Source organism: Nicotiana attenuata, unplaced genomic scaffold (assembly GCF_001879085.1).
Source record: "Nicotiana attenuata strain UT unplaced genomic scaffold, NIATTr2, whole genome shotgun sequence".
NCBI lineage: Eukaryota > Viridiplantae > Streptophyta > Magnoliopsida > Solanales > Solanaceae > Nicotiana > Nicotiana attenuata.
In genome coordinates this window covers 120,497-143,420 of record NW_017672138.1, presented here as the reverse complement: position 1 = coordinate 143,420, position 22,924 = coordinate 120,497, and the positions used below count along the sequence as shown (strand labels likewise).

Here is a 22,924-nt window from a genome sequence, read left to right as displayed (position 1 = left end):
TTTGCTATAATCAGAATGCTTGTAAGCAGTCAAGTAGCTAGGATTTAGTCTCTTAGTTTATAAGAGTTTTGTAACGGGAAACTGCTCGTTGTTTTAATGAAGTTTTTGTGAAAAATCCCAGAGAAGGGTCGTAATTTTTACTCCCTTAAATAAGAAAATTTTCCATGTAAATATCTCATGTGTATTTAGTACCTATTTTAATTATTTAACGAGAAGCGGATATAAGAACCACAGGTGTGAAAGAGTGCACCAAGCTAACACTTCCAAATAGGGACATAGCATCTGCGACCTTATTCGCCTCCGTGTATACGTGTTCCAAGGATGGGCAATTCATTGCGTCCAACAGAAACATGCAATCATTCAACGTATGTAAAAATGGTGCAGTTTTTGAGTTTGAAGAAGACATGTTTCAAGGCTTTTCACGTGCATGAAATTTAGACCAATTCAATAATTCACTTTTCGAGTGATCTTTTAACACACTATCTACAATATTTTTATTATTTCTTTTCATCTTTTTTATTTGTACTTTAATAGAAAATTTTTTATCCAAAATAATTATCCTAATATCAATTACTTTTTTAATTTATCCTTGCTCCAATACACGGTCTATGATTTTATTAAAAAATCCCCAAATATTGAGAAGAGATAAAGGATAATCGGTGCCACTAAATAATTTTCTTGATGAATGTGTCAAATCTTAAACTACAAAAAGAATCAAAGGAAGTAGTGCATAAATTGTTCACACAAAAAGTAAAGGTAATCTAACTATAACAACGAGTAATTAAGTTTTCATAATAAGCGTGATAACTTTAAAAATAGAGTAATGCTTTGCTATATTTGGTTAGATTTTACTGACAGATTAAAACTTTAACTATCAATATATATAAAAATTAAATCAGTTCTCTATTTATAGTCAGTTCGAGGATACTAGCTCTCATACACAAAAGATTAACAAGATGAGAGTTTCAGGCTTTCCCTCAATACATCTTCTTCTTCTTGTTATTCTTGTTTCATGGGCAAGCTCAAGCTTAGCCCAAGATCAAGATCATCTCAGCTTCATTCAATGCCTTAAACTCTATTCAAGTCCTCTTTTCCCAATCTCCACAAACCTCTACAATCCAGAAGACGCTTCATATTCATCCGTCCTTAGTGCTTCCATTCGAAACCTTCGTTTTAATGAGTCTTATACCCCAAAACCCCGCCTCATTATCACCGCTACTCATGAATCTCATGTCCAGGCTGCCATTTTATGTGGCAAGAGCCATGGTCTTGAGATGAGAATCCGAAGTGGTGGCCATGATTATGAGGGTTCTTCTTATGTTTCGTTTGTCCCGTTCTTCGTTCTTGATCTTTTCAACTTTAGGTCCATTGATGTGAACATCAAAGAAGAGAGTGCTTGGGTTCAATCTGGTGCTACTGTTGGGGAGCTTTACTACGCGATCGCAAATAAAAGCAAAGTTCACGGTTTCCCTGCTGGAATGTGCCCTACTATTGGTGTAGGTGGACATTTTAGTGGTGGAGGCTTTGGTAACATGATGAGAAAATACGGTCTTTCCGTTGATAATATTATTGATGCAAAATTAGTTGATGCACAAGGTCGTATTCTTGAGAGAGAGTCTATGGGAGAAGACTTGTTTTGGGCCATTACAGGGGGTGGTGCAGCAAGTTTTGGTGTGGTCTTAGCATATAAAATAAAGTTAGTCCCCGTGCCACAAAATGTAACAGTCTTTCAAGTAGAAAAAACTGGTGAAGATAACATTACTGAATCTGTTCACCGTTGGCTAGAAATAGCAGATGGTTTCGATAGAGATGTATTCTTCACTATGATTCTTGATGTAGCAAATCGTGGAGTGGAGAATAAAAACAAGACGATCCGAGCCACATTTATGGGATTTTTCTTAGGAGATTCAGAAAGACTCATCACTCTCATGAATGAGACTTTTCCAGAACTGGGATTGCTAAATCAAGATTGTCACCAAGTAAGTTGGATTGAATCAGTGGTCTATTGGGGCAATTTCTCCATTAATAATGGTACATCAACTGAAGTTTTACTCAACAGAACACCTCCAGAACTGTATCATAGCAAGATGAAATCAGACTACCTCCAAAGGTCTATACCAAAAGAAGGACTAAAGTTGATATTCAAGAAAATGGTTGAACTAGAGGCTCCTTACATGTTTTTCTACCCTTATGGAGGAAAAATGAGTGAGATTTCACCTGATGCAAAACCATTTCCTCATAGAGCAGGAAACATAGCAAATATTATGTATGGAACAGATTGGACAGAGCATGGATTTGAAGCTGAATACTATTACAGTGGTTTAACAAGAAAGCTGTATGACTTCATGACTCCTTTTGTGTCCAAGTTCCCTAGGCAAGCATATTTGAACTTCAAAGACTTTGATTTAGGAATCAATCACCATGGACAGAACAGCTATTTACAGGGGAAAGGATATGGAGACAAGTATTTCAAGGAGAATTATGATAGGTTGGTGGAGATTAAGAGTAGAGTGGATCCTGAGAATTACTTCAAGAATGAACAAAGCATCCCACTCCGTCCACTTCCGGAAGAAGGCAAACTGCACAAGGGTATTAGCGTTATTTAAGCTAACTATTTGATGTATTTGGCTGCTAAGTTGTATTTTCAACTTGTTCACTCAAGTGGTAGTGTAAGATTAAAATAAAGGGAAGTTCATTATGCAATAAGTCTAGTTAATTAAGTACCGTTGAATGAATGGTTATTTTGTTCATCGATTTGATATTAACATGTGTAACCGAGAAAATTCTTAAGTACTGTAGTTCATACTGGTTTTAGCTTTCACTTTCTATACGGAATTCATATGAATGGTGAATCTGAAAGTGTTTTTTTCCCACCTTTTCTATAATCACAAGTTCTCCTCGTGCGTCATTGAATGAAAAGTTTGAACTGATGTTTTATACTTCTTTTTTTATTTATTAAATTCAACATCCACCCAGGCTTTTATCTCGACCAATGGGGGATTGACATGAGCCCTACCTTGTATTCTATTGAAGAAAGAAAGGAGTACATTGAGGGGACATAAATCTTACCTCCGACGAAAAATACAAGGAAAAAGTAGGGAAAAAATGATCGAGCATAGCCCTGACCTCCTTTACAGAAAAACTATGAAGTTAAAAACCTCCTATTATACCTGATGGTCATTGACCTTTACACTTGGGAACTTAGGAAAATACTACAAAAGAGACACAGAGAACAATGATCCTTCTTTCATATACTATGTAGTTCAGCTCATTTTGGTTCAAAAAACCAAAGTCCAGTACTTTTTTGTCCTCCTGAAATTGGGAAGTATAAGTTCCATCATCCTCAAGGGACCTCTTACATCTCTTGCTAAGTCATTTTCCCAGAAGAAAATCTTTTGATCTGGAATCACTACAAAAAGACTGTGAATTTGCGGCGATTTTTTATGCGTTTTATGGCGGTTTAGAACCGCCGCTAAAAACAAAAATGGCGGTTTGCGTAAACGCCGTAATCTCATGCACCAAAAAGTTAAACGGCGGTTTTTGGAAAACCGCCGCAAATATGCATTGCATAAACCAGCGGTCCAGTTTGTATATACTGGCGGTTTGAAACCGCCGCTATTTTTATGTAGCACCATCTGTTTTACTGGCAGGTTGAAACTGGTAATTCCAAAGCCACCATAACTTCTATAATGTTTTAATCCATTTTTACATTTTTCAACACTCTATTACTTTGTAGTACTAGTTTTGACACATATAATAGAATAATAGAACGATTGATTACAGAAATGACTTTTCGTATATAAAACCCAGAAGTAAATCCAAACTACATCATCAAATGTATTTTAATTTAAGGAGTAATACTTTACATCAATTCAACACAATAACGAAAATAACTGTGACAAATCCTAACTAGAGATACAGTTCACCAAACACTCACATATAGTTATTCCCATCTAGTAATCTTCTTGGGCTGTTAGGTGATGGAGGCTACTTTCTTTATCCTGTGCCTACAAAATAAATTGTAGCAACAAGCAATAAGTAACCAAAATTCAATCATGATAGATATAGAAGAATGGTAGTAATTGAATTTTTTTCAATGCAATTAAAATTTAGACTGTCGTAAACACAGAGAATGAGATCAAAGGAGAATTGCCACACGGTTAATTAGTTACCAGATCAGACATAAGGCACTGTCAGGATCATTCATAATTAGAGATAGAGTCCCATCATAATCTAAAAACACGACGATACGTTTCTCCTTTGCTGCACTTATCATCTCTTGGAAGTAGCTCAATGCTGAAGGGTGTTCTTTCTGAAACAAAAGCTTATATGTGAGACTATCTAAAGTTAGGGTCAATAACAATAAAGATAGGTTAGTAACAATAGAATAGTTTGTTTGATTTGCTTTCTTATCTTCATGAATCCATATTGTCACACCTCCTCTTTTACCACCCGCTCGAGAACGGATATAAGGGAGTTTTTTCATTTTAAGTGACATTATTCGAAATGGAATTATTTCGTTTAATTTATCAGAGTCGTCACTTGGGATATTTATTTGGTGTCCCAAGTCACCGGTTTATTTTAAAAATCCCAAATCGAGGAAATTTCGACTTTATTTAAAAGTCCGCGAAACCAGAAATTCTAGATAAGGAATTCTGTTAACCCGGGAGAAGGTGTTAGGCATTCTCGAGTTCCGTGGTTCGAGTACGGTCGCTTAAACTGTTAAAATTGGCCTATTATCTGATTTACTACATGTTTTAACCTATTGTGCATTTTTAGCTTCTTTAACCGCTTTTAATTGTTTTTTAGGAAAATTCAATGCTATTTAAAACACGTCTTAAACCACGCTACATGAAATGCACCCGTGGTTCGCAACACGCTTTATTTAACATTGTTGAAGATTGAAATTGGGTCACATGAAATGTACACCCGGATTTTAGTAATTATAAATCACAACTACATCACGGGAACCGTACCCATAGCTATGATGAATTATTTAAATAACGCGCCTAAAGCAACTACGAAGAATCAGTTTTTGATAGCAATATTTGTGAGGGCCATGGATGATTTAATTGATGGCGCGCCTCAAACATTATCTACAAGGGTTAGCTCTTGATCTAATTTTATGAGGGCCATGAATTATAAGTTTCGTTTGGCATGGCACACCTCTCTTATTGCCCTTTTTTTAGAGGAAAGTTACACTTGATTGGAAGAGCTAAATTTAAATTAGTTCTATAGGAAAAGGGGTTTGGGCCTAGGTATTCATTATTGGGTTTAATGGGAAGGTTCAACTTCGCAGGAAGCTGTATTTGGGCTGAGACTTTGGCCCAAGTGAAACGGAAGAGCCTTAGCAGGCTCTTGCTGTTCCGAAATTTGGTTTGAACAAACTGGCCCATATTGAACCTAAAATAGGCGGGCCCAATCGTTATTTTTTCCTATTCTTGGCCTTTCCACCTCTACTTCTAACCGCTACTCACATATTTATAACAATCAAGAATAACTTAATTTTTAGACAAAAACTAAGATATACAATATAACTCTAATTCAACAGTTGATCACACGTTCAAGCAGGGATGGAATTTTTAAAGACTAAATATGATTCTACTACTGAAGATTAAACAATTTAAACATAAGATGATTCCATGACAAAAGGGGTTCTGGACTGACTTAAAGTCTGGGCCTATAAACCAGGCCCAAACCATCTTAGGCCAGTCTCTTACTTTGGGCTAGAAATCCAGCCCTTTTTCTATCTACTAAACAGCCTTTGATTCTGCTGAATAGTCTCAAAACCCAGCATCATTACTGCTTTGTAAAGGCATGACAAAATACATAATTAACCACTAATGCATCAATACTAATGTCCGACTTATTACAATTTTCCAGAATAGAACCAGTAACCTTCAAAAATCAATACGTTACATTGAAACTTATCTTACATTTCAGAGCTAAACTATTACAAATTACTACAGCTAACATCATGCAGATATCCGGCTTCTTTTGGACATGGATTGTCCATTAGAGCTTGGTCTTGTTAAGGCAACTTGATTCTCTCTTTCTAGCTTTGAACATGCTGATTTGGCCAACCAGTGACCAAATCTGCAGGCAACAGCTTACAGTCAAAACAAACAAAGAAAAAATAATGGTTTTGAGTAAAAGGAAGTTGTCAGATGAAAGAAAAAAGTAAAGATAGAAAGCATAACCAACACACTCTATTAATTACCAAATTTCATATATGGGATCTGACATGCTATATGACCAATGCAACAAAAGATAAATACATATATCAACTGAAGTAAGCAATAAAATAATGCTAAACCCATACAAGGGAACAAGTTCTCATAATATAGACCAAATAGACAAGGAGTTACTCATTTAAGAGGGAAAATTTTTCAATATGGATGCAATTTCAGTGATAAATCCAGCAAGAACACACAGATATATAACATTGGTAGGAAAGAAAAGCTTGTATTTCATCTTTAAACTCCATTTACAAATATTTAAACAAGGAAGAACATGTGTACCTTGAACAGCAAATAGAAAACAACAAGTAAGATGAAAGAAAAACTGCTGGAAAAACTTCAGAAGCAAGAAAACAGCAGCAAACCAACACAGCTACAACAACCAAATAGATCCCAGAATCCAAACAAAATTCAATCAGCTTTCCAAACCCGAATCCCAGCTAAACAAACCCAGAAAATTCTCTATTTCAAACCATTTTCAGCTTGTGAAAAACCAAAAGGAAGAAGTTTTTTGGAAATTTTCTAAGATTTTCTGAAATCTGAACTTTTCAGGGAAAAGGGAACTTTATGAAGTGAAAATGATGCTCAAAATTCTCTGTGAATGAATGAGGGAATATTCCCTTTTATAGAATGCACAAAAAAGGTATCAAAAAGGCATTTTCTAACCTAATTTTTCTGAAAATCAGAATAGTACAACATCTTTTATAGCTGTCTGTCCTTTTCTTTATCCATTTTAGGCTAAGGACAGGGACAACTGTGAAAAGTCTAGAAGGTCCAATGTGAAAGTCCATTTTTACCCTTTAAATTACTACCTATTTCAACTTTGCCCTATGTTCTGATAATTCAATTAATTAGAACCCTTCAACTAAGTGATTAAGTTGCCTAATGATATTGCAATTCATTAACCCAAAGTTTAAATGGATGTTCAGAGGCTCAATCTTAAGCTTAACATCTATTAAACCTAGGTAACCCAAACAATCTAAACCTTAATTAGCAAATTAACAGGTTCATCAAATTAACCTTAAACAAGAAAAACTAAATTTAAAACTTATATCCAAAACAGTGACCAGACAAAAACAGAATAACGGTGCAAAGAAAACCTAGAAATTAACCTAATTAGTTCACAAATGATTGAATCAAGCAAATTAACAACTAAACTGATCTTTCTAATGGTTAATCAGAGATAGACCAAGCAACCTGTTAACTACCATTTTAAATTTGAGCAAACTAATCTAATCTAACTAAGCTACTCTGAATCTAAAACAAACGAAAACAAAAGAGAAACAACTACAAAAATGGAAAAAGCAGAATAACCATGCGATATAACAAAATCTAAAAGCTAACCCTAATTAGTCTAAACTTGATGCAATTAAACTAACTTTCAGATAATTAAACTAATAAAAAGTTCAGCATGTTCCAACAATTTTCAGAATTAACCTAACAGTGAATTCAACACACTAATTAATCTAAACACATGGTCAAACACATGCACAATCAGAGAAAAATAGAAAGAAAGGAGGAAGAAAGAACGGAAGTATACCTAACGGGCCTAAAAAGACTGGAAAATCGGAACAGCTCTGAAATAGGTCAAAAAATACGTTAATCAATCATTCTTGTTGAGAACGATCAATTAACGTAAGTTTTAAACCCAAATCGAGTCTTGAAACTCGAAGGAAACAGAAGAAAAGTCGGCAAAACGGGTAAACTAGGGTTTCCATTTTTAAGATCTAGGATTCGAGGAAATCAACGGGGAATTTAGGGAAATTGGTGGTAGGATAGTGGTGAGGGGAGACTAGGGGTTGTTTGGTATGATTTTAGGGGTTTTTCCGGCGGTTTAGGGTTTTGGGTCGGAATCTCAGATCTGAGATTGGTGGAATTTGATGGGGTTTTTGGTGAAAAGGTTAATAGATTAGTGTAGAGGGGAGGTTGGAGATCATCTGGTTAAATTTTGGAGTAGTTTGGTGGTGGTCCGCCGCTGTGAGGCGATTTCCGACCGGCGTACCACGGCGGAGACGACGAAGTATATTAGGGCGGCTAGGGTTACATTTTGAGAGAGACGGGAGGGAAGAAACTGAGGCTGGTCTCTATGGTCTGGGGGGGGGGGGGTTCGGACAGTTATAAGGGATTGAAGTGATCAGTTGCGAGCCATTGGATCAAATGATCCAACGGCTGGGATTAAAGGGGGGCCAAACGAAGTTGTTTTGATAAGTGGGGTTTTGGACCGGGTATAACAGATTTGGGCCTGGGTTTGGGTATTTATTTGGACGGGTTTGGGATTGGATTTAGGTATGGGGCAGCCCAATTCAATTAAAAAGACCTCTTTTCAATTACCTCTTTTTTTTCTTTTCTTTTTTCTTCTCTTTTTTTTAAATTAAAAATCCTAAATTAATCCAAATTGTAAAACTAACTAATTATCTAATTATAATAATTATAAAAATCATTTAATCCTAAGTTAAAGAAAAAAAATCAATAACCTAAAAAGGTAAAATGTAAAATGAGCTATTTTTGTGATTTTTATTTTTCATAAAACAAATAATTACTAATTAATCCTAAAAAATATAAAAACAAAACCTAAATGCAATGCATGGTATTTTTGGCATTTTTCATGATGTTAATTAAGCGTGCACAAAAATGCAAACAATTAATAGAATTCTACAAAAAATTCCCTAAAAATGGCAAATAATTAAGAAAAAATCTATTTTCTTGGGATTTTATAGGAGTAGTTCGTATAGGGCAAAAATTACATGCTCACAGCTGATCCTCTTTGCTCGGAAACACGACGGATTTTCGGGCAAAGATAAAATGAGCAATTATGAGGGATTTTTGCCCGTTTAAAACTCCATGAGAAGCATCTTTTGAAAGAGTCTGATCGAACCTTGCTTCCGAGGTTGCCTACATATCCTTGGCTATAAAGGAATCACGTCAGTGTAGTTCTGGAAGTTTTGGTAGCTGGTACTACCGAAAAACTGTAATTTCACCGTTGTTGCTGCTGTTTCTGCTTGCTGAGCTCCTTATTACACCGAAATAGAAGATGAAAAATCAAACTAGCTAATCCTATCAACTACGAGTTACAAGATTCCTATCTATGAACCTTCTAAAGCTTGATCTTGAGTCTTGGCTAGTTCTTCCCGCAGACTCTGATCTGAATCTTGATGCTCATTAGCTGCACCTGCTGATTCATTCTTCTTTAGCTTTTCGGATCAAGACGGGACTTGGAAAACTTGTGACTTCAATCACGTCTTGAGCAGTCCACATCTTTTCTCCGCTTCTGCGCTTGAGTTCAACTTTTTTCCTCGTTCTTCCTTTCTTTTATTTGGGTTGAGACTTCTTCCTTTGGTCATCTCAAACCTTGTGCCTCACAATGAAAAAACTGTTCAGGCACTAAAGCAAACACACGCCGCAACAGAATATATATATATATATATATATATATATATATATATATATATATATATATATATATATATATGAACTAAAATTTTCTGCCCCAGGTTTCACTAGGAAAACTTCGTGAGTTATTTGTAACAAAATCTATACTACTTCTTTATTAAAAGCAATTAAAATCGGGATTGTGTATCCCTGGGAAAAAGAGATTAGGGAGTGGAGCCCTATATTTATAATCAACTAGGGAGTGGAGACCCTATGTTGGAAAAGCAGACTAGGGAGTGGAGACACTATGCCTAAAATAAAATCAACTAGGGAGTGTAGAGCCTATGTTGGAAAAGCAGACTAGGGAGTGGAGACCCTCTGTCTAAGATAAAATCAATTAGGGAGTGGAGACCCTATGTTGGAAAAGCGACTAGAGAGTGGAGACCTTATGTCTAAAATAAAATCAACTAGGGAGTGGAGTCCCTATGTTGGAAAAGCGACTAGGGAGTGGAGACCCTATGTCTAAAATAACTTCAACTAGGGAGTGGAGACCCTATGTTGGAAAAACGACTAGGGAGTAGAGACCCTATGTCTAAAATAACTTCAACTAGGGAGTGGAGACCCTATGTTGGAAAAGCGACTAGGGAGTGGAGACCGTATGTCTAAAATAACTTCAACTAGGGAGCGGAGACCCTGTGTTAGAAAAGCGACTAGGGAGTGGAGACCCTATGTCTAAAATAACTTCAACTAGGGAGTGAGACCCTATTTGGAAAGAAAAAGCGACTAGGGAGTGGAGACCGTATGTCTAAAATAACTTCAACTAGGGAGTGGAGACCCTGTGTTAGAAAAGCGACTAGGGAGTAGAGACCCTATGTCTAAAATAAATTCAACTAGGGAGTGGAGACCCTATGTTGGAAAAGCGACTAGGGAGTAAAGACCCTATGTCTAAAATAAAATCAACTAGGGAGTGGAGACCCTATGTTGGAAAAGAAGACTAGGGAGTGGAGACCCTATGTCTAAGATAAAATCAACTAGGGAGTGGAGACCCTATGTTGGAAAAAACGTAACTAGAGATTGGGGACCCTAGGCTACTATGTTCTTGAATTTTTTTTTTATCTTTTTTTTATTCGTTGAATGCGGGAAAGAATTTTGGAAGGGACTTCCCTTTTTTGCATTGTTGCTGCAAAGCTATTTTTAAACCTTGCGCAGTTTCCTTTTGGTTGCACCTGCTTCTTGCAAGGTTGCTTTGAATTACACCTGTTTCCTATTTTCAAACAAAGAACAATTGTTAGTTTGAAATGGTGGTTGGTTTTGTGGCCTTGATTGTTTGGATCTTGGCCCAACTCTTTTGATGAAAACCTTTACTGCTCGCTGGCTTTCTGGAGACCGATCTCTCTTCTAAAACCAGGGATTTTGACTTTCCAAAATTTCATACGATGGTTCACCCGTGTGGGGCTTTGGCCTTTTCATCTTATTTCACCTTTATGGGCATTTGACTTTGGATTTCTTTCCTTTTCCAGAATTTTAACTTTGAAGCATCGGCCGTCATGGCCAGTCGAGATCGACTTGATGCACCTGCTGAGGCTGGGTGCTTTTCCTTGAATTTGGCTTTTGTTAAGCAGAAACCTATAGAACCAATCTTGCCATCTTTTCTTCGTATTAGTTTTGGAGAAGGACTAAACCGAAAGGGATTCAAAGAAAAGTAAACAAAGGAGAAGATAATGAATTTAACAAGAAGTGTCCCTTTCGGGGGAAGAAAGAAGGACTTATCTGGAGTGCATTCACACTTCAATAAACATGACATGCTTCTTGGACTGGATACCCGATCGGTTTGAAGTGTTTGGGGTAGCGAGAATGAAAGCCTTCGTCATCCCAATCGGATAATATCGGTGCTGCATATGGATTAAACGTAATACCTTTTTACTGCGTTTGCATTTACAGTTGTTTCAGGATCATTTCCTTCAATATCTCCCAAATACAACACCCCTTTTGGCAACAATTTTTTTATAATGTACGGACCTTTCCAGTTTGGAGCAAACTTTCCTTTTGCTTCCTTGTGATGAGGGAGAATACGCCTCAAAACGAGCTGCGCCACTTCAAAGTTCCTAGGCCGCACTTTCTTGTTGTAGGCACAGGCCATTCTTTGTTGATACAACTGCCCGTGGCAAACTGCGGCCATCCGCTTTTCATCAATCAAGGTTAACTGTTCTAGACGGGTTTTGACCCACTCACTATCCTCAATCTCAGCTTCAACGATGATTCGGATAGAAGGGATTTCAACTTCTGTGGGTATTACGGCTTCAGTGCCATAAACCAATAGATAGGGTGTTGCTCCAATTGATGTGCGCACAGTTGTGCGATATCCCAATAATGCAAATGGCAACTTCTCATGCCATTGTCTTGAACTTTGGATCATCTTTCTAAGAATCTTCTTGATGTTCTTGTTTGCTGCTTCAACGGCACCATTAGCTTTGGGTCGATAAGGAGTGGAATTCCAATGCATGATCTTAAATTATTCGCATATCTCCATCATCAAATGACTGTTCAAGTTCGCAGCATTGTCCGTAATGATAGTTGTAGGGATACCATAACGGCAAATGATATTGGAGTGTACGAAGTCTACCACTACTTTCTTAGTGACAACTTTGAGTGTGACTGCTTCAACCCATTTTGTGAAGTAGTCGATGGCAACCAATATGAATCTGTGCCCATTTGAAGCTTTTGGCTCGATTGGCCCAATGACATCCATACCCCACGCAATGAACGGCCATGGTGCTGACATAGGATGCAATTCTGAGGGTGGTGCATGAATCAGGTCACCGTGTACCTGACACTGATGACACTTTTGGACGAAGCTGAAGCAATCCTTTTCCATGGTGATCCAGTAATACCCTGCTCGAAGGATTTTCTTTGCAAGGACGTATCCATTCATATGAGGTCCACACACTCCTGCATGTACTTCATTCATGATTCTTCCGACCTCTTGGGCGTCCACACATCTCAAAATGTTCAGATCTGGAGTCCTTTTGTACAAAACTTCTCCGCTCAAGAAGAAGCCACCGGCAAGCCTTCTAAAGGTTCTCTTTTGGTCTCCACTGGCTTGCTCAGGATATTCCTTTGTTTTAAGAAACCTCTTGATATCATGGTACCATGGCTGAACATTCGATTCCACCTCAACCGTATTGCAATAACCATGCCTTTCTCGGATTTGGATTTCCAACGGGTCAATGTGGACATTGCCTGTATACGGCAACATCAAGGCCAAGGTAGCGAGTGCATCGGCTAACTCATTGTGAAACCGAGGAACGTACCTGAACTCGACGGATTTGAACCGCTTACTAAGATCTTCCACATGCTGCCTGTATAGAATAAGCTTGACATCCCGAGTTTCCCATTCTCCCTGAGCTTGTCAGATAATCAGATCCGAATCTCCCATGATTAACAATTCTTCTACATCTTGGTCGATTGCCATATTCATACCCATAATGCAGGCTTCATACTCGGCAGTGTTGTTTGTGCAGAAAAACCGAAGCCGGGTAATGCTGACCAGTGGGTGAGATCAAGATTGCCCCAATCCCCACACCTTTTGCGTTCACCGCTCCATCGAAGAACATTTTCCAAGCATTGGCGTCCTTTGTAATTACCTCAACTGAATTCACTTCCTCGGCCGGAAAGTAAGTACTCAAAGGCTGATATTCATCATCAACAGGGTTTTCAGTTAGGTGATCCGCTAGAGCTTGAGCTTTCATTGCCGTGCGGGTGACATAGACTATGTCGAACTCGGTGAGCAGGATTTGCCATTTTGCCAACCTCCCTGTGGGCATCGGCTTCTGGAATATGTACTTTAAAGGATCCAACCTGGTGATGAGGTAGGTGGTATAGGCCAACAAGTAATGCCTAAGCTTCTGAGCGACCCAAGTTAGGGCGCAGCAAGTCCTTTCCAACAGAGTGTATTTGGCTTCGTAACTAGTGAACTTCTTGCTCAAATAGTAGATTGCCTGCTCTTTCTTCCCGGTCACATCATGTTGCCCGAGGACACATCCAAAGGAATTCTCCAAGACTGTCAAATATAAAAACAAAGGCCTCCCAGGTTCAGGTGGGACCAAGACTGGCGGATTCGACAGATATTCTTTGATTTTGTCGAAGGCTTCTTGACACTCATCTGTCCATTTAATCGCTGCATCTTTCTTCAACAGCTTGAATATGGGCTCACACGTGGAAGTTAATTGGGCAATGAACCGGCTGATGTAATTCAACCTTCCCAACAAACTCATGACCTCTTTCTTGGTTCTTGGAGAAGGCAAATCCTGAATAGACTTTATCTTTGATGGATCTAGCTCGATGCCTCTCCGACTGACTATAAATCCCAAAAGTTTCCCAGACGGAACTCCAAATGCACATTTAGCTGGATTTAGCTTCAAGTCATACTTGCGCAGACGCCCAAAGAACTTTCTCAGGTCCCGAACATGGTTATCCTGCGTCTTGGACTTAATGATCATATCGTCCACATACACCTCGATTTCTTGGTGCATTATGTCATGAAAGATGGTAGTCACAGCTCTCATGTACGTTGTCCCGGCGTTCTTCAAACCAAAAGGCATGACCCTGTAACAATAGGTGCCCCAGGGTATGGTGAAGGCTTTCTTTTCCGCATCTTCTTCATCCATCAAGACCTGATGATATCCAGCATAACAATCCACGAAAGACTGTATCTCATGTTTGGCCTAGTTGTCAACGAGGATGTGGATGTTTGGCAAAGGGAAGTTGTCCTTAGGACTTGCTTTGTTCAGATCCCGATAGTCAACACACACTCGGGTTTTCCCGTCTTTCTTTGGAACTGGGACCACATTAGCCAACCATGTGGTGTATCGGACCACTCGGATCACACCCACTTTTAACTGTTTGGTGACCTTTTCTTTGATCTTGTCAGTAATGTCAGTTTTGAACTTTCTTTGTTTTTGCTGGACAGGGGGACAATCGGGGTAAGTTGGAAATTTTTGCACTACTAGATCAACACTTAATCCTGGCATATCATCGTAGGATCAAGCGAACACATCTTTGAATTCGAAAAAAAGTTGGATCAGTGCATCCCTAGTTCTTTCATCTGTGTGAATGCTTATCATGGTTTCTTGGACCTCTTCTGAACTACCCAAATTGACTGGCTCGGTTTCATTTAGATTTGGCTTAGGCTTATTCTCAAATTTTTCCAATTCTCGGTTTATTTACCTAAAAGCCTCATCTTCATCGTATTCGGGTTCTTGATTCATTATTTCACAATTAGACAGCGTGTTTGGATCAGGGCATGAAGTCCGCAAGCATGTCATGTTATTAAAGTCCGCATTATTAGAACTGAAAGAAGAAATAAGAAAAGTAACAAAAATCAGAAAGAATAAAGAAAGAGATTCATGGACGATGAAATATTGATTTCATTTCATTGAATTTTGAAGATAGCAGGGTTTACATTGGAATTTTAAAGACAATAAACTAAAAGAAACATCCGAGTTACACCCTGGAATAACTCGAGATGTAGAAATGGTGGTAAGACTGGACTACCGGGATTCCTGCCTGACTGGGAACGGAGTAGCCTTCCAGTTTTGCAACTTGGAATTGGGCCCCATATATTGCACCTCAGCGGTGGTCGAGCCTTCTCCCAGCTGGAACATCTGCCTTATGGCTCCACATATTTCTTTAATTTCCTCGGCCGTGAAGTCCTCATCTTCCTCTTCTGTGTACTTGGGCTTGACGAATGTTTTGAAAAGATGTGGGATTGGTTGAGGCAAGACCCAACCATTGCTTTTTCGCTCATTTGCCCATGTCACATTAGCTGGCGCGGCGTGAAAACCCACACCGAAGAACTTCTCGCTAGCAGCCTGAGTGATAGGTTTTGTGATACCTTGCAATGGTGTCCCGAGCCCCTTCCCGGGCTTATAACCATGCCTGATCATTTCATTAGTGACCATAATTGATGCATTTGAGAGAAAGGGTTGAGGACACGGGCTTCCTTCTTCATATTGATCTGCGACCACAACCTCGAAAGCTTGATAGACTATATGCTCGCTACCTTCCCTAGCTTCAAGACATAGAACTGATGGGTCCCTATAAATTGATTGCTCGTCCTCTCCATGGACCACGATCTCCTGATCTTCATATTGAAATTTCACCATTTGGTGGAGAGTAGAAGGTACGGCCCCTGCCGCATGAATCCAAGGCCTTCCCAAAAGGAAATTATAAGAAGTGTCCATGTCTAGGACCTGAAATGTCACCTCGAAATCCATAGGACCGATAGTCAAAATAAAATCGATCTCGCCTATTGTGTCTCTCTTGATGCCATCAAAGGCACGCACACAAACATTGTTAGGCCTGATTCTCTCAGTCCCAATATCCATTCTTTGCAAAGTTGAGAGAGGGCAGATATCAACTCCGGATCTGCCATCCAGCATGACCCTTTTCACATAATACCCCCTCACACTTAAATGTCAAATGGAGGGCTTTGTTGTGGGCAGCCCCTTCCGGGGGCAAATTATTCTTGCTAAATGAAATCTTGTTGACTTCGAAGAACCTTTCCGCCATCCTTTCCAGTTGTTCAACAGTGGTTTCAATCGGAACATAAGCTTCATTGAGGGTCTTTATCAACACTTTCTGATGCTCAGTCGAGCTTACCAGTAGAGACAGGAGTGAGACCAGAGAGGGAGACTTCCGGAGTTGGTGAATCTTAGTCCGCAGTTTTTATTTTCCGGAAGAACTCTTCGGCCTTTTCAGCACTGACGGGCTTCTTGAGCACGAAACGCTTGTTCAAATCCTCCAAGTTGAGGTATTTCTCGGCTGGGTTAGTTTCATTTGCTTCCGCTATGACCTCTTTTCCCTTGTATGTAACTACCGCTTTGTTGTAATTCCACGGGACGGCAGTGAGGTCTGTCATGGGCTTCTGTGGTGCGGCCAATAACCACGAGCTCATTCAACCTTGGTGAAATTACCGGCCCCGTACCATATAGGCCCCTTTGGGCACATACATCTTAGGTCCCTTGTTCAGCTCAAACCTTTTTGGAGGACTCAATGTCATTTGTTCTTTCCTGTGACCCCGGGGAACATAAAGAATGACATCTTTAGGGGGTACTACCCCTGCTTTGGTTTCCACTGTCTTTTCTGCACTTTCTGGGGTGGATTTACTCTTCTTCTCCCCCTTGTCTTGATTTGCAGCAGCCCTTGGCTTCTTTTCAACATCAACGATGGCAATGATGGCTTTCAAGGCGGGATCAAACTCCTTATCTTCGCAAATCATCCCAATAACTGGCCCGTTGTTGTGAGCCGGCAATGGGTTATTGGTCATTAGGGATCTCTTCATCTTTCAGCACTATCCAATTTTACTCTATTATATTTTCAACCGCCCTTTTGAGAGTCCAACAATCTTCAGTGTCATGCCCTTCCGCTCCTGAGTGGTAAGCACATCGAGCACCATGTCGGTAGGAGGGCAATTTTAGGTTTTGCCTGGTTTGGAGTACGGGTTTCAACCAACCCATTTGGACCAGTTTAGGGAAAAGGCTAGAGTATGATTCACCAATAGGTGTGAAGTTTGTTTTTTCTGGGTGGCTCTCGGGCGCGGGCATTGTATGGGAAATTATTTTGTGGGGGTCGGGGATTATATGGAGCTTGGTGAGGAGGGTTATTTCTAGGAAGTAGAGCTCGGTTTTGGTTAAACTGTTGTTGTGGCCGAGCGTATGGCTGGGCGTTCATCACCGCGTAAGGCTGAGGAGCCATAACATAAGCCACATCCTGGTGAGGATAATAATGTTGTAGGGTGCTTGGAGGGAAGTAACCTCTGGGTGGACGGGGGTTTCTCAGACCTGAAACCGCCATCGCCACTTCTTCTTTCTTCTTTATGTTTGCTATACCTCGTGACCCGCTTTGGATTGCGTGGGACGTAGCTCTTATAGCAGATTGGCTCAATATTGACCATCTCACCAATCTTGATAGCCTCAGCAAACGGCTTTCCAATTGCAGACATCATATTCTGAAAGTAGTCAGCCTCTTGGGCTTGTAGAAAAACACTGACCATTTCGGTCTCATCCATCGGGGCATGACCCTGGCCGCTTGTTCGTGCCATTTAACAGCATATGCTCGGAAACTTTCCGATGACTTTTTTTTGAGATTTGACAGGGAATTCCTGTTGGGAGCTATGTCTATGTTGTACTGAAACTGCCTGACAAAATCTCGATCCAAATCATCCCATATGTGCCAACGAGATATGTCTTGATCCATGTACCACTTGGATGCAATGCCCACTAGATTCTCGCCGAAATAAGCCATTAGAAGCTCCTCTTTTCCACCTGCCCCTCTCAGTTGATTGCAATACCTCTTGAGGTGGGCTATGGGGTCTCCGTGCCCGTCATACTTTTCGAACTTGGGAGTCATAAAACTAAGGGATAGGTGAACATGTGGGAACATACAAAAATCAGCGTAGGATACGCTCTTCTGGCCACTTAAGCCTTGTATATTCTTGAGGCTCTATTCCATGCTCCTCATCTTCCGAGTGATTTCTTCTTGCTCGGGGTTCTTTGTAGTTTTCTCCTGTCCCGTAGTAAACTCATACCGGGGTTGTTGAGGGTAAGAATTGGTGGCAAAGTGGGCAGTGTCTGGTGGGAAGGATGGTACTTGGAAGGTAAAAGACGATGGATCAATGCTTGGCCTGGGCAAAGTGGGTTGTGACGTGGCCGAGGATGGTGGTGCAGTGAATATGTTGGAGGCCACACCCGAAATTAATGCCTGGGGGCGAACCCCAGAAGGCGTTCCGGTAAAGTGGGCTGAGATGGTAGGACATCCGAGCGGAGTGTTTGGGTAGTTTATTGGGACGTTTGGAGTTCCACTTGCCCTGGGATGTAGCCTAGGGAAACCAGGTATTGCACTCGGCGGCTCTCTACCGTTGGACCAGGCGTCCGGAGACGCAGTGCCCTATTTTCCTCAGCAGCCGCTGACTCTGATGTTGGGATGGCCGATATCAGGCTATCCTCTGGGATAGGAATTGTTGGTAGATGACTTTCTAACGATATTTCGACACTTCTCTTGGATCTTGTAAAGTAAGGGTGCGAAGCCAGATTACCACAAAACCAACCACCTTAATATAGAATCTACTCAATAGCAAACACAACAAACCGGTTAGTTTGAGACAATTAACACACAGGGAATCGCACGTTGGGGTGTGATGCACCTATACAGTTAAATGTGTTTCTACATGTTTTGCAACGGTTGCGTGTCTCATCCCGGCTTTTTGTTTATCTCCCCAATCTTTCTTTTCTTTTGGCGCTTTTCACCTCTTGCTCTCTTTTGCACTTTATCATTGTTTTTTCCCTCTTATTCTTATTTTTCTCTCTTTTTCATGTTTTTCTCTTTTTTTCTTGTCTTCTCTCTTTCTTTTATTCGAATTATTTAAAACCATGACCGGATCCGATTAGGATTGCCTACATATCATGATGCCGTGTGAATCAGATCATCACGTAGTTCAAGGAATAAATGCGAAAAATAAAAATAAAGAAATAATTTTTGGGGTTTTTCAAATTTTCATTAATAAAAACTTCTAATTTTCTCTATTACAAAAGACTCCACCATACCTTTCTAGGAATTAAAAAACTAAAAACAGACTCGAAACAGACTCTAGAAGTAGAAACTGAAGTACAGACTCAAAAATAAAAATCACGAACACATAAGTGCTTCTAAAGCATATCCAGGGGCCCGCGGGACATCAGTCGGTCTCGCCACGGGCCTATGTGCAAGATCTCCTTGGAGACAATCCAGGTCATTCATTATTTGTCGATCAAAGGTCATCACTGCGGAGAGAAACGTGGTTTGAGTCATGTCCTCACATTCATGGCATTTCATGACGATGTATTCAACAATTGCTCTAACCCTTTCCCTGATGATACCTTTCTCTTGGAGCAAACGGCTGATTTGTTGAGACCTAGCTTCTAGCACTTGGGTGTCATGATGATTTTGACCCTGCAGCTGTTGTATATCTTCCTCTAGCTGGGACATTAATGCATAACAATGTCCCCTCTTTGCCTTAAAGCTCTTCACTTGTTTGGCCATCTCATTCTCGAGGGTAGTTACCTTTTTCTTCAAGTTTGTGACTGTTCCCTCATATTTTCTTTTCAATTGCCGTACAAACTCTGCCCGTCCCTCTGCGTTCTTTGTCAACTGCGCTCGGGCTTTTTTCGAGTCATCCTTGTACTCAGATATTTTCCTTCTAAGACCATTTATGAGTCTTTTATCTGTTCGGCTCCTTTCCTGATTCTCAGCAGCTATCTTCATTTTTTGGATCTGGACTCGAAGGACTTTGTTTTCTTGATCCAACTTCTTCTTTTCTCCTTCATCAGCAGCAGCCTGTACAACAACAACAACTACCCAGTAAAATCCCACATAGTGGGGTCTGGAGAGGGTAATGTGTACGCAGACCTTACCCCTGCCCCGATAGGGGCAGAGAGGCTGTTTCCGATAAACCCTCGGCTCAGAAAGACGAAAATAAAGTAAAAAATAAGAGGAGAGAATTCATTAGTAACTCCAGTAGAAACCGTAATAGTAACAGGAACATAAAAATCGAGAGATAAAGCAGCAGCCTGTACACTATTGTCAAATTTAAGATCTCGGATCTGCCCCTCCAATTTGCTTATTGTGGCTCTGTAACTTGTCTGTTTTGCCAACCAATCCCATTGCTCCTGTGTCCCATCAGTGAATTGTTGGACATGGGGTCTGTTAGCAGGCCGTTCGGGCTCTTGATGGACTTGAAACCTTTTACCATACCAGGCCGTGTAACTAGGCTCTAACTCACCTTTAGACAGATCCCATACCCGAGTCTTTGGCTCTAGAAATCTACACTGATTCCGAATTTGGCGAACCTTTCCTTCCGGGAACACAACTTTTGGACCTAGTTCGATGACTTGTCGGCTCAGATCTTCATCATGTGGGATAGTTTGGTACCTGCCTAGTTGGCGTAGCACCCTATGTGGAGCATATGGCTAAATGCTCCGGAGACCCATTAATAGAAGAAAGCACACCTCGGCTGACATGTAAATGACTTCAGTGACAGGGAGCCAACCGACTGTCCACTCAATTTCGCTTGAGGTCAAGGAGCTCAAATGTGCGAACCATGCCTCCGTACCTTCTGGAAACTCATGACCCGTCACCCGGTTTTCATGTTCTTCAATGCAGCTCAGACGAGTCATACTATAGTTCATGTAACCCGGACGATGGCGAAGGTGTTCTTCCATCCAAAGTTGCAGAAGCATGTTGCAGCCCTCAAACAATTTTCCTCCTTATCGGCAAACAGTTAGAGCTCGATAAATCTCTGCTAGGATCATTGGAACAAGGGTGCCATTAGCCTTTATAGTCATGACGTCGGCCATTACCACGAGGCCCAACTCTATATTTCCATTCTTTCTTGGGCAAATTAAGATACCCAAGAATGCCACTATAAAAGCCAGTCCCCGACGTGCTTCCCATCTATCTTTGTTCCCTGAATGAGTTAGACCAGTATCTAGAGCCTCAAAACCGTGGGGATCCCCATAACGCCGGTACAAGAAGTAGAATGTGCAAAATCCCTCGGATAAATTTCCATCTTTAACTTCCCGACTGATACTCAGAAGGTCCAGAAACTTATGAGGAGTCACCGCTCTTGGTGCCACTGGGTACCGACTTCTGAGATTCCCACTAAGACCGGCATAGCCCGCTATTTCCTCAAGCGTAGGGGTTAGCTCAAAATCAGAAAAATGGAACACATTATGTGCCGGGTCCCAAAAAGGTATTAAAGCCTCAATTATATCCAACCTCGGTTTAATTTTCAGAAGACCAACAAGACCGACCAAAGCTTTTGTCGCAGTATTTCTGCTGACTTTCCCTAAGTCATTCCACCACATATGGAGTTCTAAAGGGATTTCCTCGAGGACTGCGAAAGGTTCATTTTTAATAGTGCTCATCCTGCACATTTATTTAGAGTGATCGGTTGAAAGACCATGATTTATTTTGACTCAACAGAAAATTATCAGTTTTTTTTTTCAAAATTTCATTTCAAAACAAAACGCCTTTGCAATACGGCCCTTCAGCACCTCAGGAAAGAAGATTTTAGGGTTGTATTTGCTAATCGGCCCAAAATTTGAAAAGGACCATAGGTGGCTATTCTTGCAAAAGCAGCCTTCCGGCGCCCTTTTGGGGATATTTTGGTTATTTAGACAAGAACGGCATTACCTAATTTATTTATGACAAAACAACAACTTTTCATCATCATTTTTTTTGGGTTATTATTGGAAAAATAGAGTTGGACCCGGTGAGGGTTGCCTACGTATCCCACATCCTGTGAGAATCAAACTTGCGTAGTTCGGGCAGTTTTGACGCAATAGAAAACAATACCAAATATTTTCTTTTTTTCTGAAATAATTTTCCTTTTCTCCTTTTTTTTTTCAAAATTTCGGCAGAGTTTCGGTACTTTTTGGACATAGGATTTTCAAAGACGGGTAATTATCTCTCTCATACCTCAATTTGATTTTTTTCAAATTTTCTTCATTATTCTAGAAGCCGGTCAACATGCAATCCGAAGCAAATAAATGCACAAGTAGCACGTAGAATGCATCAAGATGGTCTTTTTGATTTCGGGTACACCTGTCCTAGACGGACCCAACCCCTATGTTGAGTCCCCTAAGAAAAATGCACGTGATGCAAACAAGCGTTCCTACTAGGGATCCGGCATGAGGCTATGTTATACTAGGTTTAAAACCCTGGGTGTATTGTTCTAGACCTGGCTTACCCGAGCGGACAGCTCAAGCCGGGGGGGGAGGGGGGGGGAGGGGGGCAGCGTACCGGGAATACAGAAGCTTCACTGGCTTTGCAACTTGTCCGAACCTCGTTCTAAAATTGGGATATGACTCTAACAGAAAAGAAGTTACACGAAGTGCACACTTCACAGATGATTTAGAAGACTCAGAGAGGAGAGGGTTTCGTAACAATTTATATACAGTCCAAACAATATCAAAGCGGTAAAAAGTGGCAAATAGCACATTAGGCTCAAACATGTAAAAATCAGATAAGAAATAACGCCAAGTATAACAGCTATTCTAAGCTCAAATTCTTGAACCTTGAACCAGAGACTCTGGGTTCTTATCCCCAGCAGAGTCACCAGAGCTATCACACCTCCTTTTTTACCACCCGCCCGAGAGACGGATATAAGGGAGTTTTTCGAATTTAAGTGACATTATTCGAAATGGAATTATTTTATTTAATTTATCAGAGTCGCCACTTGGGATATTTATTTGGTGTCCCAAGTCACCGGTTTATTTTAA

General features: G+C 40.3%; 1 protein-coding gene across 1 annotated transcript; it reads left to right on the top strand.

Moving 5' to 3' along the window:
- Positions 1 to 905: 905 nt before the first annotated feature.
- Positions 906 to 2,826, top strand: LOC109212012 (berberine bridge enzyme-like 8). Its single transcript, XM_019375620.1, has one exon. It carries the CDS (start codon positions 957 to 959, stop codon positions 2,604 to 2,606), a length of 1,650 nt encoding a protein of 549 aa, XP_019231165.1. The 5' UTR covers positions 906 to 956; the 3' UTR covers positions 2,607 to 2,826.
- Positions 2,827 to 22,924: the final 20,098 nt, after the last annotated feature.